The sequence below is a fragment of the Macrobrachium nipponense genome, chromosome 9 (assembly GCF_015104395.2).
Source record: "Macrobrachium nipponense isolate FS-2020 chromosome 9, ASM1510439v2, whole genome shotgun sequence".
Lineage (NCBI taxonomy): Eukaryota > Metazoa > Arthropoda > Malacostraca > Decapoda > Palaemonidae > Macrobrachium > Macrobrachium nipponense.
In genome coordinates, this window is record NC_061110.1 from 85,719,353 (window position 1) to 85,736,601 (window position 17,249).

General features: G+C 35.7%; 1 protein-coding gene across 4 annotated transcripts; it reads right to left on the minus strand.

Annotated features, from left to right (window-relative positions):
* Positions 1–1,162: 1,162 nt before the first annotated feature.
* LOC135217957 (CUB and sushi domain-containing protein 1-like) lies at positions 1,163–8,582 on the minus strand. Of its 4 annotated transcripts, none has more exons than XM_064254065.1 (4): positions 8,503–8,582; positions 6,594–6,783; positions 5,060–5,198; positions 1,163–1,367 (listed from the first exon to the last, which is right to left on the minus strand). In XM_064254065.1, exons 1-3 carry the CDS (start codon positions 8,525–8,527, stop codon positions 5,072–5,074), a joined length of 342 nt encoding a protein of 113 aa, XP_064110135.1. In that variant the 5' UTR covers positions 8,528–8,582; the 3' UTR covers positions 1,163–1,367; positions 5,060–5,071. The 4 variants fall into 4 exon arrangements, 3 of the variants coding, with proteins under 3 accessions (XP_064110135.1, XP_064110134.1, XP_064110133.1); XM_064254064.1 differs by lacking the exon at positions 1,163–1,367 and adding an exon at positions 2,191–3,687; XM_064254063.1 differs by lacking the exon at positions 1,163–1,367 and adding an exon at positions 2,191–3,683 and having other exon boundaries at positions 5,056–5,198.
* Between the last annotated feature and the right edge of the window lie 8,667 nt (positions 8,583–17,249).

Sequence of the window (17,249 nt, forward strand, 5' to 3'; positions counted from 1 at the left end):
ATTTCTACCTCTAGAGCAGTGGTTTTCAACCTTTTTCATACTGCAACCCTTTATGAGCAACCCAAAATGACTCATGACCCCCTTTAACATTTTTGATTCAATAATATTCATATGTAATGCTCTAGTACAAAAATAGCACTATACTGTAATAAATTTGTTACATGCATTAAAAGATATTATTGAAACTATTTCAGCTAAATACGCTTCGTGTAATGGCGGTTGGAAAAAAGCTAAAACGTACCCTTGCTCAAGAACGATCTTGCAACCCCCAGAAAAAAGGCTGGCGACCCCTCTGGGAGTTTCGACCCCAAGGTTGAAAACCTCTGCTCCAGAAAGGAAAACAATAAATTTATGGTTGAAAGGCACATACTGTTTGTAAATTGGTCACCTTTATTGCTCAAATGTATAAAAACAACAGCAGCCAGAATTTATATTTTTATTTCTACATATAGTGCATATTGCCCTTGGTAAATGCTGCAATGATCATTTACCAGTCTTTAAGGAATGTTGAGAAAATGCAGCATGATCATAATGTTGTAATGTCGGCATATCTGCAAAACTTTATGACTTAACTGTAGGAAAAATATACCAGCAAAATTAATTTTTTTTTTATTTCTGCATCCAGTACATATTGTATTTAGTAAATGGTGCATAAATCATTCGACAGCCTTGAAGGACAGCCGAGAAAACATGTTTTAAAGAGTAAAGGATTTCACATGAGATTGCATAAGTTGAGTCATTGTTTACATAGTAATCAACACATAGCAATGGTGCCAGGCAGTGCATGTCACAAACTGGTTGGCTATCATAGGCTGTCCAAGCTCTCCCTCTATATCTATGGTTTGAACCTTCAGAGCACAATATTTTTAAATGCGTATGATATACATTACACAGACATCTTGGATGCCTGGGGGCTGGTTGTATGCAGATGATGTCGAGTTGCAGATAGCGTTAATGTGAACAGTCAAAGGATTGCTTGTATATAGTTTTGTCAAGCTTAAACTAATGGGGACATCTACTGAGGGCCTCTATAGAGTATACTGGAGTTCTCATAATCTTTCAGTGTTATTTAAAAAATCGTTGCAAAGTAATGTGCTGACACTAAGTTTTATTTAATTAATAGTAATATCCTATGGCTTTGGGTTAAATCACAACCTCCTCGAGAAAGACATTTATTTATTTTCTGTCACTTTCCATCTTCCAAAAGTACAAGACAAATGTGGTCTCTATTTCCCATTAAACTTTGGTGGTGATAATAGTTCCAAACCAAAACAAAAATGATTTTACTTGGCAAATAGATAAGATACTAATTTTCATTACCTTTAATTAGGAATTTTGTAGAGAGCATCTTCATTGTCACCGAATTTCTGTGAAAAAAAAGATGAAATTAACTCTTTGAGACAAAAGTGTTTTAAAAAGTTATGTGATGCTCAGATGACTCTGCAGTCACGTGATCTTGAGGGTCCAATATTTTCTCCAGCGTCGAGGTCATTATATAATTGGGACTGGGCCAAGTTGGACAATGCAGCCACTATGTGAAATTGCTTTGGAAACTAATGACGACCCAAAGCGTTATGCACAGCACACAGTTGCTTTATTCTATCCGAAATTAGGTCCTTAGTGGTAGTTTTTCCATCACTGACTACTATGAGATTCAGGGTTTCTGTAACACGGTTTTTTTGGCAATAACTTTTTATCTATGCATTTCATAGATATAACGCTTATTCAGAATACACATTATATCTACACATAAATTTTGACTGTATTCTGCATTACGTAGGTTGAATAAATTTGGTACTTATAATGTAAAAGTGACTTTTTTTGAAGACGGGCCAACTTACTCAGAGATAAGGTTTCGAACGCACTCGTTACGTAACTTATGACATCATTTCTTCCCTCTTTCTCGATGGATGATTGGCTATACGTAACGAATAATTGTCATAATGAACAAACCAACAAAATATGTTAATAAATACAAAAACACTTCGATTATTAGTCTAACTCCCAAAATAAGTGTCCTAAGAAATTATAATCTACTTAATAGGTCACAATCAGATTGACAAGATGTAGGGAATAGTTGGTAATTTTCAAAGACATAGTAGACAAGCTTGATTTGATAACTGCTGTATCCAGTGTCAAGCAATTTTCATTTATCTGCTATCTACCTATTTACTAAAAAAAAAAAAAAAAAAAAAAAAAAAAAAAAAAAAAAAAAAAGGCGGTACCGTTTGTTGGCTTTAAACCTTCACCAATAATTATCGTCAGAATGATGACTTCATGAGGCTTCACCCACTTTGACCTCGTTATAATTCAGGATAACAATGAAGGCTATCATGGACATTATTGTATTAGAAAATCTAACCTCTGGCTATTTAATCTCATTTCTCGAGTAGTTGTAAGAAGTGCTAAATGATCCTCAGGGATCCCAGCAGTTGGCCTAAACGTTTAATTCATGTATATTGCTGCTATTACTAATTTTGCGGCACTACTGCTACAGAAGTATTACTACGCTAGGACAGATACCCCACCCACATCTATGTATCTTTCCGCCATTCATAAAGTCTTTATATCCAACATGGTCGTACAGACTAAAGAAGAAGAAAAAAAATTATATCATATCGGCTGATCCGTTGGTCGGCTGGAGATTTTAGCACACATAAGCTTGTATTTACTTTGGATAAAAATCTTATTTTAACAAAAATAGTTATATGGACTGTTTACATACAATCTCTCTCTTTCTCTCTCTCTCTCTTGGTGGTATAGTGAATAGTTAATGGAAATGTTCAAAATCCTGAATGACATTACAAGTATTATAATCACGTTACGCTAAATACAAATCAGACCATAAACATTGGATTTAAACTAGAAACTGAATAATTACCTATTCAGGCTATAGTAAGTATGACCATGGGCTTTCTCTTGACTGTATAAAGCAAGTCGTAAGACAAATGCAGTTTTGCAACCACGGGGACAATTTCAAATCCTGTTAGCCATTCTTGACTACTATGGGTTTCAGAGCCGATGGAATAAGGTGAATGGGTTTCTGTCTGGTGGATGGGCGGGGCAACATTTCGTAAAACGATGTTTACCTTGCTTACGTAATGAATGTTTTTCGACTCTTGGCTCGCAATCATTGGCCATGACGTCGGCTAGATAATTTTTACTCAATAAAAATTAAAACTATCGGGTTTAGGTTATTGATAATGCTGACAAAATTTGTGTGTAGTTGTAAAATATACATATGTCAACTTTCAGCTACATCCGATGTTTTGATAAGGAGCAAAATCCAAAAAAAACGTGTTACAGAGGCCCTGAATTTCATAGTAGTATACTAACAGTCTCCCGAAATAGTATAGAAACAGTAACATATTTCACTCAAAGAACCATTCTCTCTACTGAAGGCAAAAAAATAAATTGAGAAACAACTAGGGAAATTCGGACGAGGACAATTAGCAGAGATGACTCTGCTGTTCAGGGGTTCAACAAGTTGAAAGTGACATCTGGCGTGAGATCACGGATGCTATATCAATTTCATTCCTTGACTGCCAGATGTAAAGTTGTTACGAATAAAGTATCTCATCTCTCGTTATCCATTGTCTAATATTCCCAATTCTGGTTGCCTCTTTTTTCCCTTTTTCTCCTTCTTTTACGACACCGTTTCTGAATCTCGGCTCCTTCGGCTGCTACCTGTGAGAAAAAAAAAAGATTATAGGAAAGCGGATCAGATGGATGGATGTGGTGAGGAGGGATATGGGTGAAGTGGGACGGGGGGAAGAAGAGGCAGGGAACAGAAACAGATGTAAAAAGTAGGAAACGAGCGGCCGACCCTGTTTTGCAGTGGAATTAATAAGGTCGAAATTTTTTACATCCAGAAGAGCGAAATTCGGATGAGAATGTCTGTCTCTCAGACATTAAAGAAGAATGCCAACCATTCATTCTCCACTTCATTTCATCATAGAATCTGACTAAGAGAATCAGTCATCCAGGATGGTTGCCCCCTTGACATTTCGTTGACTGTGGTAGCAAGCATGGATGAGAAATACAAACCGTCAAACGCTAAGTAAGACGACAAATCGCATAATGGAACCTATTAAAAATATAATAATAAAAAAAAACTTTGAAAAGAAAATTGAAACCCATCAGATTATTAGCATCCGAAATTACAAAATGTGAAAGAGAAAATCCACCACTCTGTAAAGATGGATCGAACTGACCCAGTGATATACTGATATTCAAAATCTGAATAAGAGCACTAACCAGAGAGTAATGAGGGATGACAACTGGTCGGAAAAACAAATTTGCTAGATATTTCAGAAGAATTTTAACCAACAAGTTTACAGCACTAAAATATCTTCATATGTACAATATATACATATATTATATATATATATTATATATATATATTTGTTATATTATATATATATACTATATATATATATATATATATATATATTATTATATATATATATATATATATATATATATATATATATGTGTGTGTATAGTGTATATATAAATAGATATATATATATATATATATATATAATATATATATATATATATAATATAATAAATATAATATATATGTATATATATAATATATTATAAAATATGGATGTATAAATATATTATAACATATATATTTATAGATATCTTATCTATATGTTATATTATAATATATATAGTATATATTGTATAAAAATTTTCACACACTTGTTTACATCATAAAATGTTGAAGTAGAAAATTTGGAATCTAAGAGATACTGATGAAGATTTCTAACTAACCTGTTCACATTAGTAAATTCTGGAGTAGAAAGTCTTGGAATCGAAGACATATTTAAGGAGAATTCTAACTAGCATTTAAACATCACTACACGGTGAGATGGAAATTCTGGAATCCAGAGATATTCAATCAGGATTCAAACTAACCTGTTTACATCACTAGACCATGAACAGGAAACTCTGGAATGCAAGAGATACCTAAGGAATCCAACCAACCTATTCTCGTCAAGTGAAGAATCTGGAATCCAAGAGGTATTTAAGAAGGATTCGAACTCACCTGTTTGCATCACTAGACGGTGTAGTAGAAAATCTGGAATCCAACGTCGAGAACACTGAAATCTGGTATGAACGAGACGTTGACCGAATTCCCCCAGGAGACTAGAAGTGGAATTTGCCGCTCCCCATCATACGGTGACCTGTTTGGAAATAGGTCAACGGAGGGATAAAGTAAGAGGTAGGAAAAAGTATAATTGAGTGAAATAAGTAAAAGAAAATTCCACGTGTCTTTTTAAAATCTGTACTTGTTTAAAACAGGTGCTCAACTTAATAAGTGTAAATACCGATTATCTAATAAATGCAAACTGAAATAAGGGAGAAACTAGCTTGACTTGAGAGTGGTCCCTTATTCTAAGAGTAATATAACTAAATAGAATTTACATGAATTTATTTATACCATAAAATTTAACACGATCACAGATTCTTGAAATAAGGCGTGATCCGACGTCCAGGTTCTTCGGGGCGCGTGCAAGATTTTACCCTCATGCATAAGTTTTAAACATTACATTACTAACGTTTAACATAAATTAAAACGTGCTCAAATCTATTATGATCAAATAGAGCGTTCTTTCACCAACGATATTAAAATAAATACGCTATAATCAGCAATACTTTTTCTGTACTGTTTAACGTGCACATGATTTATTTTTTACATTTTTAGTCTAATAAATGAATTATAAAAAGCCAATCCTAAAATTCCTGTATCTTTAACAACGCGAAACGCATTTTTCAGACCTTCTTAGGCTCTTCCATAGACCTTTCCCACCGCCCCCCCCCCCAAAAAAAACAAAAGTGGCAATGGAGTAGGTTTGTAAGTAGCCTCCTGTCCAGGTAAATAAGTACATAAAATGCAGATAAATTAACAGTTTGAAATTTTGCGCAAGATGACATTAAGTATAAAATATCCACAATTTAATACATCCAGCATCTATTTTATCAATGATTATCCTACTTTTGAGTAATGAAAAAAATATATAATGTTTGGTCAGTTAATTGGATAGTTAACCTGGAACCATGTGACCCATCACTGTTAAGGAAATTATTTTAACAAAATAAAATAGCTAAACTAAAAGAAATGGAAAGTGTTTCTATGTTTTTTACTCACAATTCCACTGATTTCTCGTTATTTTCAAAAATCACCTAGTCTTTATCCGTATATAACATACAGGCCGTCATTCAAATTTCATAGCGTTAAGAGGCTTTATATTGAAAATTAATCGCTATTATACTTTACTTGGGACAACGCTCTGATATGAATGGTCAATATCCAAAGAAAACTCACAATCACATGAGTCAATAAAATGGAAAAGTAAATCCACAATATGTCTGTTTGATCTTGACAAGGAGGACCGTGCAGGTCATCGAAAGCTTTCTGCTTTGTATCTTAAATAACAAGATAAAACAGATATATTATTGTGGATTTACTTTTCCAATGGTCAATACCTTACATTACTTAATTTAGCTCTTATATTATGTTCTGAAATCAGAAAAACTCATCCTTAAGATGAACTCGTAAGTTTAATGTTCAGACTTACTCTCCCATTGGCTGCGAAGTCGATAAATCTTGAACCTCGAGGAAGTCACATCCTGGCTCAGTCTTAAACCACTGGAAGGAAAGTCCAATTTTTCTGCCTTCCGCCACTGTCAGGTGCCATGAACACAAAAGGTTGTTGCCGTATGAAAGTGGTGGGGACGCGTGTAAGATCCCAGTGGCAGATGTCAGAACTAAAGAAATGAAGCTGGATTACTCCAAAGTATCGCTTTGCAGAAATTTTCATTTAAGTGTAACTACACCACCATCAATGTCACTACTATAGTAGATTCACATCAACCGTGCATTTGATGTCTAGGCCCGTCCCTTACGACGCTCCTGATTGACTGTTGATAAGCCAATCACAGGGCTGGGAACTCTCAGTCTCTCGAGAGAGTTCACATGGACAGGATGTGTGTTCCACCTCTCCTGAGGTATACGTTTGAAAGACGTATCCCTCAGGAGAGAAGGAACACACATCCTACCTGTATGAACTCTCGAGAGAGACTGAGAGTTCCCAGCCCTGTGACTGGCTTATCAACAGCCAATCAGGAGCGTCGTAAGGGACGGGCCTAGACATCAAATGCACGGTTGATGTGAATTTACTATACGATACTCGAGTTGTGTTTACCATTGCTATTGAAAATGAGTGAATGAAATTGGGAGAAAGTAACACAAGCTCGTTCATGGCAAAACCTTAGCTTTTCCATGGGCATCTGGTTGCAACAGTTCTGAACTTCTTACCGAATGCTTATCGTCATAAAGAAAGAGAAAAAGTCAGTGACGTATGTCCCACATTAAAATTCTTTCTTTACATGTCGATTCATTTCTATTTTTCTCTCTCTTACACGAAAACAAATGATTTGATTCACTAATTCTAAAGTATATGTGGTTTGAGACAGAAGTATTAAACATAGTTATCGTTGCTGATTGCTATTTATATCTGCAGCTAGAGTTTTATTTTGCATTTGATAAATATTGTTCAAATAAGCATGCGCTTTTATTTTCTATCTTTCGTGTGACTTGCGTTTAAAACTTCAAGTCTTACAGATTGATTGCAACATCGCAAGTGATTTGGCCACTTCTTGCAGTAGTATATGGTAATCCTAATGTTTGTTTGTTGTAGATAGCCATCCATAATTTCTGCCTCTTTGGGTTGAAATTGCCCACAGATATTCTTGATGGCACTGAGTGATGGCTAAACCGTCAATTCATGATTTTGCATCCTAATCTTCCCAGTTTAGACATTGATATTTTTTTTTTTTTTTTTGTGGTGTGTGTGTGGCGGGTGGTGGGAGGGAGAGGGGGAGGGGGCTAAATTGTCTAGTTTTCCTGGTCTGACATTTTTGCACTGTTCGTATCTTCATCACTGAGCTAGTACTTTTTTTTGTCTCCCTAATTATTTGTTGTAGCTGACGAACTTATATAAAAAGGTCTTTCCATATTTGGTTTAGTAAGTTTTGTAATCGAGGATCACTTTACAGAATGATTGGCTTCATTGGAAGTACAGCTCAGTGGCATAGTGCAGATTCCTATCCCAATCTAAAGATCACTGGTTGGAAATGTGAAAGTGCAAGTATTTACCTTACCAATTTGCATAAAGGAGGATCGGCTGACCTAGTGATAAACAGTATTATATTTTATAGAAAACTAGTTTACTCACTCTAATGACTTGTTCTCATCCGCATCCTATCAAAACTGCTATTTACCTTAATCCCCTTTCCTGCGGAATCAGATTCTAAATACATTGACACTTCCACTACGAAAACATTGATAAGTGCAATAGTAACTACTCATGGAAATTTCAAATTGGGAGAGTCTCAAAGCTAGTGGACAGAGCAACAAGTCGTTAAATAAATTTGGAATAAGAATAAGAATTGTTAGTCAACAAAACTATACATTTTTTTTCTTACCTTGACTTCCATTGCATAAGGACATTGGTGCCGCGATCGCTTGAAAAAAGAAAGGAAAAATTTAATGGTGAGGATGCAAAACTACTTAAGAGCACATGGAATTGCGTTTATAATAGCATAATTTCATGTAATACGTAATACATACACAACAAACACACACACACACACAGACGCACACGCACACATTGAGTAAGTTTGGGAAGGCGGCTGGCAGATTATTGATGTGATGCTGAAGAGGTGCTAGTTTAGGTGAATTAACTAACCAACATTTCCTATCTTTGTAACTTCATTATAATTAAATCACCGGGCACAACCAGTCTTTCTAATTAGCTAAACCAACCAATCCACTGACAGACCCAAACTCATAAAAGAACATTTCTTCAATCGAGTTCCTTTCCAGGAACGGGAAGTCTGTGCAAGACGGAGGTGAATGGCACTGCGTATGTTGGAAGGTTCCTGCACAGAGGAGAATAGAGGCAATGCTCATTGTCGCACTTATACTTCATTGCTGAATCCGAGGTGACTCCCTATGCAGAAACCCTCCAAAACGGTAGTTTATTAATACACCTAAAACACTGCCTCTACAGGAGGGCGGTGTCAATAATCTCGTCGTTGCGACGCCAGTAAGAACTAACAAATCAATCAATCTACAGGAGGGGTTCCCAAGGGGTCATGAGGCTTTTTCTGGGGGGGCCATGGAGGATCCAAGATTTTGAGGAAACTGATTTGCGTGTATCAAAATAGCAAGTACATCCTTCTCATTGAAATACATGATTAAATCAGTCCTTGTTAATAAACATTAATAAGCAACATCACACCCAGCATCTGCCAGCTGCTTCCCCTAACAGACTTCGCATCCCTGGAAAGGAACTAGATTGAAGAAATGTTCCTTTATGAGTCTGCATCTGTCTGTGGGTGCTGGTTAGGTTAATCAGAAAGGCTAACTGTTGTGCTCGGTGGTGTAAGTACAAAGGGAGGTTACAGAGATAGGAAATGTTTTGGTGTTTTGTATGAAGCGGCGGGATTGTATATGAACTGATCAAAATAAAAGCAAGTTTGATAATAGAGATTGACAATGGAAAACACAGCATATGTAAAAAACTGATTGAAAAATGTACCAGGGATAAAGACACTGAAATAAAATGAGTATGTATAAAATTGCATAATTCAAGGTTAGATCAGAAGATAGCTTGTGGGTTTAGAGGAGTAGAATAAAAAGAGAAACCTCACACGTAGTTAAATAAGGAAACTAAAGGATTGCTAAAAAGATATAGCAAATTTAAGGTACAGTTGTACAGAATAGTAGCTCACGTCAGGTACAGGTAGACTCAAATAAGGTACGGTAGTCAAAAAAGACAGTTGGAGAGAAAATAAAGGCAACTAATCACACAAATATTTTATTTCTCTTTGGAAATAAACATAAAAAAACGGTTAATGAACAAATAGGTCTCAAATATAAAATAAGGCAATTGAGGTAACGCTTTCTAAAGAGAATGCAGCCCTGATTTGACAGTGTGAATATTGTGAAGATTTGTTGGCAGTGCGTAATAGACAAGGGGTATTTATTATTATCAATATTATATTATTATTTCGCTAGATGAAACCTATTCACATGGAACAAGCACACCAAAGGGGCCACTGACTTGAAATTCAAGCTCTCAAAGAATGTTGGTTCAACATCCCACACGACAGCAGAACTGATCGTGATACAGAACCTGTGATTTTTCATCGTCCCAGGAGAGATGCGAACCTGCAACATCTGAGTGCCATACCGCGACCCTAACCACTATACCAGCTGAGCAATTGGTAGAGCTGGATGGTGCAAAAGTGGAAGTGTATAGTGCTTGAGGGAAAGGCAGCAAGTGCAAATGGAATTACAGTGAGATGAAGTGGCAGGTGAAAGAACAGTATCTGCTGTAAGTGAAGTTTTGTATGGCTGATATTTTGGGTGGATGCAGTACTGACTTGGGAGAGGGTCAAGTTAACTTAAAGACTAGTGAAAGAGCGTAAGGGCATTTGCAGGAGGAGAAAATGGAGATTAAACACCGGCAAGAGTAACATTATGAAGGGCAATGGAGCCATGAATGTTAATATGTTTAGTGTGAGAATAAACGCTGTTATCTGCAAAGATATTCGGGAGTGAATACAATTAATTTTGGTAAAATGAGAAAAGAGGTAAGTCATAGAAGAGATGAAGCAAGGAAGGTAACAAAGTGAGTGAAAAACATTTGGAAGAGAGCTGGGCCGTCTATGGCTGGCGAGGTAAAAATATGTGGAGGTGCTGTTGAACAAACTCGACTTTTCTGAAATGAAATGTAGATGACAAATGCAACTGAAAGAAGAAAAGCTGCAGCTGTACTACGTAAGGTGTAAGAAGCATTGGAAGAGTGAGATGTGTAGAGATCTGAAGAGGTGTCAGAAAGCTTGATATAGGTGAATAAATCAGTGTTTTGAGATCATTCAGTCAAATGGAAGGAATGGAGGATAGCAGGTTGATAAAGAAGAATGTATTTCGAAACCTGAAGGATAAAGGCCTAGAAAGTCCTACATATGCTATATAGGGTAAGAGGTATATTGGAAGTATTAGACAATGAAAGTGTATAGGAAGTTATGACCAACTAGTGATGAACATGGAGCTGCTATCACTGTTATTGAACTTTTCTTCACTGGGGTTTCATCCGCTATTCAACGGTTGAAGTATGTGTCATTGACCAGTTACATATTTTTCTTCAGTAGCCAGCCCCTGTCAGGGGAGAAGTTAAGTTAAGTATATCTTAGTTTTACCAGACCACTGAGCTGACTAACAGCTCTCCTAGGGCTGGCCCGAAGGGTTAGATATTTTTACGTGGCTAGGAACCAATTGGTCACCTAGCAACGGGACCTACAGCTTATTGTGGGATCCGAACCACTCTATATCGAGAAATGAATTTCTATCACCAGAAATAAATTCTTCTGATTCCGCGTTGGCAGAGCCGGGAATTGAACTTCGGACCACCGGATTGGCAGCCGAGCGCGAAAACCACTCGTCCAGCGAGGAACTTGTCAGGGGAGAAACGGCTTGAGGCAAAATATCCACTTACTACTTACATTCATAATACAACTTGAATCCTGGTAATATGCTTTCTCCGTTCGTGTTTAATGTGATGTTTATAATATTACCGACACTCCCATGAAGGACGGGCGGTGTAGCCGAACCACAGTGTGTTACCCTGAAAAAGTTAGAGCCCTTTGTTACACTGAACTATAAAACTATAACTAGTATTATATCCCCAGTTCATTAGAATCCATTTCTTGTATATTCACATGTATGTGAATAAACGTATGTTTTAACCTCACATTTACTAATTCAGTTTATCGAGTCATTTCTAAAGGAATAATCTCACTATATATAAGCAATAAGCACCAGTTCGCTCAAATTAGCAAGACTATACTCTGTTTTTTTCCATCTGTCCATCCGCCTGTGGTGGTCGCGCATGATAACACTGCATCCCAGGCTTTAAATAGTTACGCTATGTGTAAGTTTTAGGTAATTAAAAGGATATCTTGGTGTACATTTACAACTGAAAAGCGTTTTAATAATTTACTAGGCGAATTACACCGTTAATATTCGAAATAAGATATTATATAAAGCCCGGGACGCAATGTTACCATGCGCAAACACCACAGGCGGATGGACAGATGGAAAAAAACAGAGTATAGTATTATATCCCAAGTTCATTAGAATCCGTTTCTTGTATATTCACAAATATGTGAATAAATTTGTTTTAATCTCACATTTACTTATTCATTTTAACAAGTCATTTGTAAATGAATAATCTCACTATCTATAAGCAATAAGCAGAAGATCGTTCAAATTAGCAAGACTAGCGTTAATCATATGAAAATTAAAAATGCCATAGTACTATAGATATATAGAAATTTTTTTTTAGACTTTTATGAACATACATCAAAGCATTTATTTTACACTTTGATTCTGACATACGCAAAAATAACTCATCATTTTCGTTACTAAGTCAAGAAAACGTCTCTGCTCCTAAAATCGAATTAGATTAATAATTAATAGAATCAACGTCATTACGCTGATGACCATCGGGCATCTCCTTACCCGAGGGGATTGTCGTGTTCCCAGGCGGAGTCATTCAACGCGATTTGGGCGCAGGAACAACAAGGCCCCAGATCGAACTCGAGGAAGGCGACTTTCAACACCGTTCCCTGGGGCATCGACAGCTGCCAGATGCAGTCCATTGACTCGTCTTTGATATTTTTCACATCTAAGAATCCTTTTAAATGTGTTAGGACTGAAAAAATAAAAACATATGATTAATAACGTTGAAGTATGAGTGATTCTTTTTTTTATTCAAGGCATGAGCTGCAAAAGAAAAACAACTTTAACTCGGTGAAGACTAACACACAATTTTGTTTACAAGAATATTTGTTTTGATTAAATCTGATGGAAAGTGTACATAATATTTTGAATGATGGAAAACTGGTTTCCTTTACTGAAATTACTGGACTTGCTTTGTTGTTACTTATCTATTAAGGAACTAAAAGGGAAATCGAATTTTACTTCTGTGAAGATTGATGCAAGAGCGATATTTTTACTTTTGACAGTACATATGGAAATAATGTACCTCCGTTATTTTCAAATCTGGGCAAAGCAGTATCTTTCAGCCTATGCTGAAACTGTAGAAAGAGGGACATTTATATATATCAGTCAGAACTGCTAAAAGGGCTCTAGTCATGCTAAATCCCAATATAATTTTACGCTAATAATCACTCCCGACCTTGAACATGATGAACTGACACTCTCTTTAACTCACACCCGCCATGTTAACTATTAAACTTGTCATGTTTGATTCAAGTGCAGTATCAGCAAATGGTTTAGTTGGATGGACGCAACCAGTTAAAGTGATAGTTTTTTCGTCTGTAAGAAGGTTTCGTACCACTGAGATCATTTGCATAGGAAAAACCTTATGGACGATTGAACTTACATTTACGAGACACACAATAAAAACAAATACAGATGAATAAAAAAAAAATACTTGCTGGAAAAATAAAGTTAACATCGCAAGTCAGTGTGCTACTGTGTGTACTACGCGCTTCCATGTTGTTGTCCTCAAGTATACTTTTATAGAAAGATCTCTGGCGTTCCTATTTAGGTGACATTGTAAATTATCTAATTAGATCAGTAATTAATGATATACATCAGTGGTAACGTAAATGCTAAATTAAATAAGAGAACAGACTTCAACCCTAGAGCTCATTTGAAGTTGCATCCTAGACGCTCTCAGTTACAAGCAAACAGTATTACCGACCACACCACAGCTGGAAAACCTTTTTCTCCCACTTGCAAATTAGTACCATTTATGTTCCTGTCTGTTGTCAGCCTCAAGCATGCTTCCAGAGGCAATCGTCTTGGTATATATATAATATATTATATATAATATATATATAGTATATAATATAAATATATATATATATATATAATATATATATATATATATATATATATATAATTCATGTGAAGAAAGTGAGACGGTTGTGAGACTATTTTATATGTATATGTGTCTATCTATATATATCTATCTATATATATATATATATATATATATATATATATATATATATATATATATATATATATATATAAATATATATACGTATATATATATATATATATATATATATATATCATTGTATATATAATCATTAACCTGACATTCGGTATCGATCCATTTATCACTTGTAATTCTTCTTCAGTGACAGTTCCCCGTCGGGGATATTCCCGAGATAGCGTGAATTGGACATTAAACGATATTTGTAGCTTAATGATTGGCTATAAATACACACACACACACATATATATATATATATATATATATATATATATATATATACATATATGTGTATATATAACACACTCATATTTAAGCAACAGCTTCAGGATGACAATTTAGCTGATATCTGACCGTCAGTATGCCTATGATAACTAAATATAATCATGAAAAGAAATAAGCAATGATAAATGATTAACTATTTTCTTTACGACTATTTTTTTTTTTTTTCAGCCCTACCTGTTAAAGCTGGATCACAGCGGTAAGTGGTTTTGCCTGAAATGGAGATCGGTAAGATATTAATTTTTCCCGTTACAAGACATATTTACTTCAGAGTAGTGTGAATGTCATTACTTTATACTTGAATTAGAAATGATACAGCATTTTAATTAACGTTTGTATTAGTTGACAAATTATCAAAAGCAATGTGATGACATCTTTCATTAAGAGGATTTGGAATTGAGAGAGAGAGAGAGAGAGAGAGAGAGAGAGAGCGGGGCGCTTTAGATAATCCAGGTGAAAAGTTAAGTATTAACCTAGGAATCTGGTTCCTGTCACGCAAGTAATTCTTGGTAAGTTCATTTTAAAATAATCGGGTCCTTCCCATACAACAAAATTAGAGATAACAAAAGGTTTTGGATGTGACAATCTAAAGCCATATATTTCTGCCCATTTTATAATCTTACTTAATAAGTTGAATAGCAGTCCATACTTATTTATTTAATTGTATTCCTTACTTATTTAAGTAGCAGCTCGTATTAATTTAAGTAGCAGTAAAAAAATCAACATAGATCGTCAGCATATAAGGTAACTTAACATGCTCCCAAGTCTTCTTTGCAATGCTGCTGATGGGCCCAAGATAATGCTGACCCCATTTTTACCAGAAATATTTGATGCTTCAAAGTAAAAAACGTAATTTAAGGTATCATGTCTCCGTGTGATCCATATCGTCTTCTTAGATCAAAAGGCAATACCAAGATGCTAAACCAATGCACCTTTAGTAGAACACTACATTGCTAAGATATATGAAAAAATGTGTCATTGAAATTAAATATCAATGCTTAACAAAAAGCGTCTTGTGCTTTCTGAAGTGTGTTTGATCGTGGTATATAGATTGTGATCAGAGCTAAGAGCAGGACATCTAGAGTTAGCGCAGGAAGATGTAAATATCCTCAAACAGAAATGTAGAAACATGATTGTTCTGTATGTCAAATAGTCTATCAAATTCTTTCTTTGTTTCTACGGCACCAGTTTATATAGGAAATCTAGTGATGGAAAGTGAGTTGAGCGAGAATCGCTTTACGATTGGTAACAGAATGTGCAATGTTGATGACGGCAATGCAATGACATCGGGATTAAATAGGCAAACAATTCATGAGATTAATTATGGGTAAAATTAAGAACATCCTTTGTATTCTGGATAGAATGGAGATCTGGGCAGCAATGATTTTTCTTGGCTTTGTCGCAAACCTCTTTGACAAAAAAAGATAATTCCATGAATTCACTAGGTAGGAAGTCAATTGCACTGATATACAGGTGGTAATTTTTTTTTTTATCAAGATTCAGTTTACCATTCATACAGACCGTATTACTTGGACATCTTTATGCACATGGGCAGTATTGCGGTCAAGGTGTCATTTATGAAAGACACTGCAGATATTGAGGTTCATTTGCTGTCTTATTTTCAAAAACAGAGCTATTTATTTCTCTCTTTTTTTTTGTTTTGATTAGAATATAGAATTTAGGCCAAAGGCCAAGCGCTGGGACCTATGAGGTCATTCAGCGCTGAAAGTGAAATTGGCGGTAAAAAGGTTTTAGAGGTGTTAAGAGAGAGTTGAAAGTAAGATGGAAGAAAGTGAATATGAACGGAGGTACAGTATAAGGAATGAAAGTGGTTGTGGCTAGGGGCCGAGGGACGCTGCTAAAAACCTTAAGTAATGCCTACAGTACACCGCATGAGGTGCGCTGTCGGCACTATCCCCCTACGGAGGCTTTTTGTTTTAGGGGTGCGGGATGTATGGTTACATTTCCTCATGACTGGTGACATGAAAAATTTCAACAAATAAAAAACATTGTGATTGAACCTGGATTCGCGAAAAGCATTAATCATAAAAGCCCCATAAATGAAGACTACTACCATCCAAATATCATCACTTACTCTCGTATTCTAGTTGAAACCCCGGAAGTAGTCCTGACCCATTAGTGACCAATGAAAGCGCCACCATGTTCTCCATTAAAGTGAAAGTGAATGATAATTGCGAGCCACAGTACTGGTGCCTGAAAAAATAGAAAGGGATACAATGCAGTTTATTGGAGACTTTTCGTCCTCTCCCTTATATCTATATTTGCTTTCCTAATTCTGTTAAGAGAAAGTGCCTAATTTAGATTATTATTCTTTCATTTTCTTTTACGTAATGGGTGATTTCCTCCATCTAAATTGTGGCTGGCATCAATAACTACATACCCTTCAGAAGCATGAAACTCCGTTATTTATAGATATTGGCAGTAAAAAAGGATATCAGATAATAAGCCGAGACATCACTGATGCTTCAACAACAGATACTGAGACATCTCTTACTCATCTGTAGCAGCATAGGTGGTAAACTTACTCTTCATTAACAGTAAAAGGTGTCGTCTCTTACCTGTCAGTGCAGTTATTTAATTACTTAGCCCCCAATAACAGCAGAACTGAAATCACTTAAACTTCAGTAACAGACAAAGTATCCCTTACCAATCAGTAGCAGTTAAGTATATCTTAGTTTAGCCAGACCACTGAGTTGATTAACAACGCTCCTAGGGCTTGGCCAAAGGATTAGATTTTTATTAACGTGGCTAGGAACCAATTGGTTACTTAGCAAAAGGACCTGCAGCTTATTGTGGGATCCGAACCACATCATATCGAGAAATGAATTT

Bases quoted from the DNA above. Each gene is read 5' to 3' on its own strand.
- LOC135217957 (XM_064254065.1), bottom strand. From the start codon at position 8,527: ATGTCCTTATGCAATGGAAGTCAAG. The intron at 6,784-8,502 runs GTAAGAAAAAAA...TCATTTCTTTAG, and splicing joins CTTATGCAATGGAAGTCAAG to TTCTGACATCTGCCACTGGG. The intron at 5,199-6,593 runs GTAAGTCTGAAC...ATTTCCAAACAG, and splicing joins ACTTCGCAGCCAATGGGAGA to GTCACCGTATGATGGGGAGC.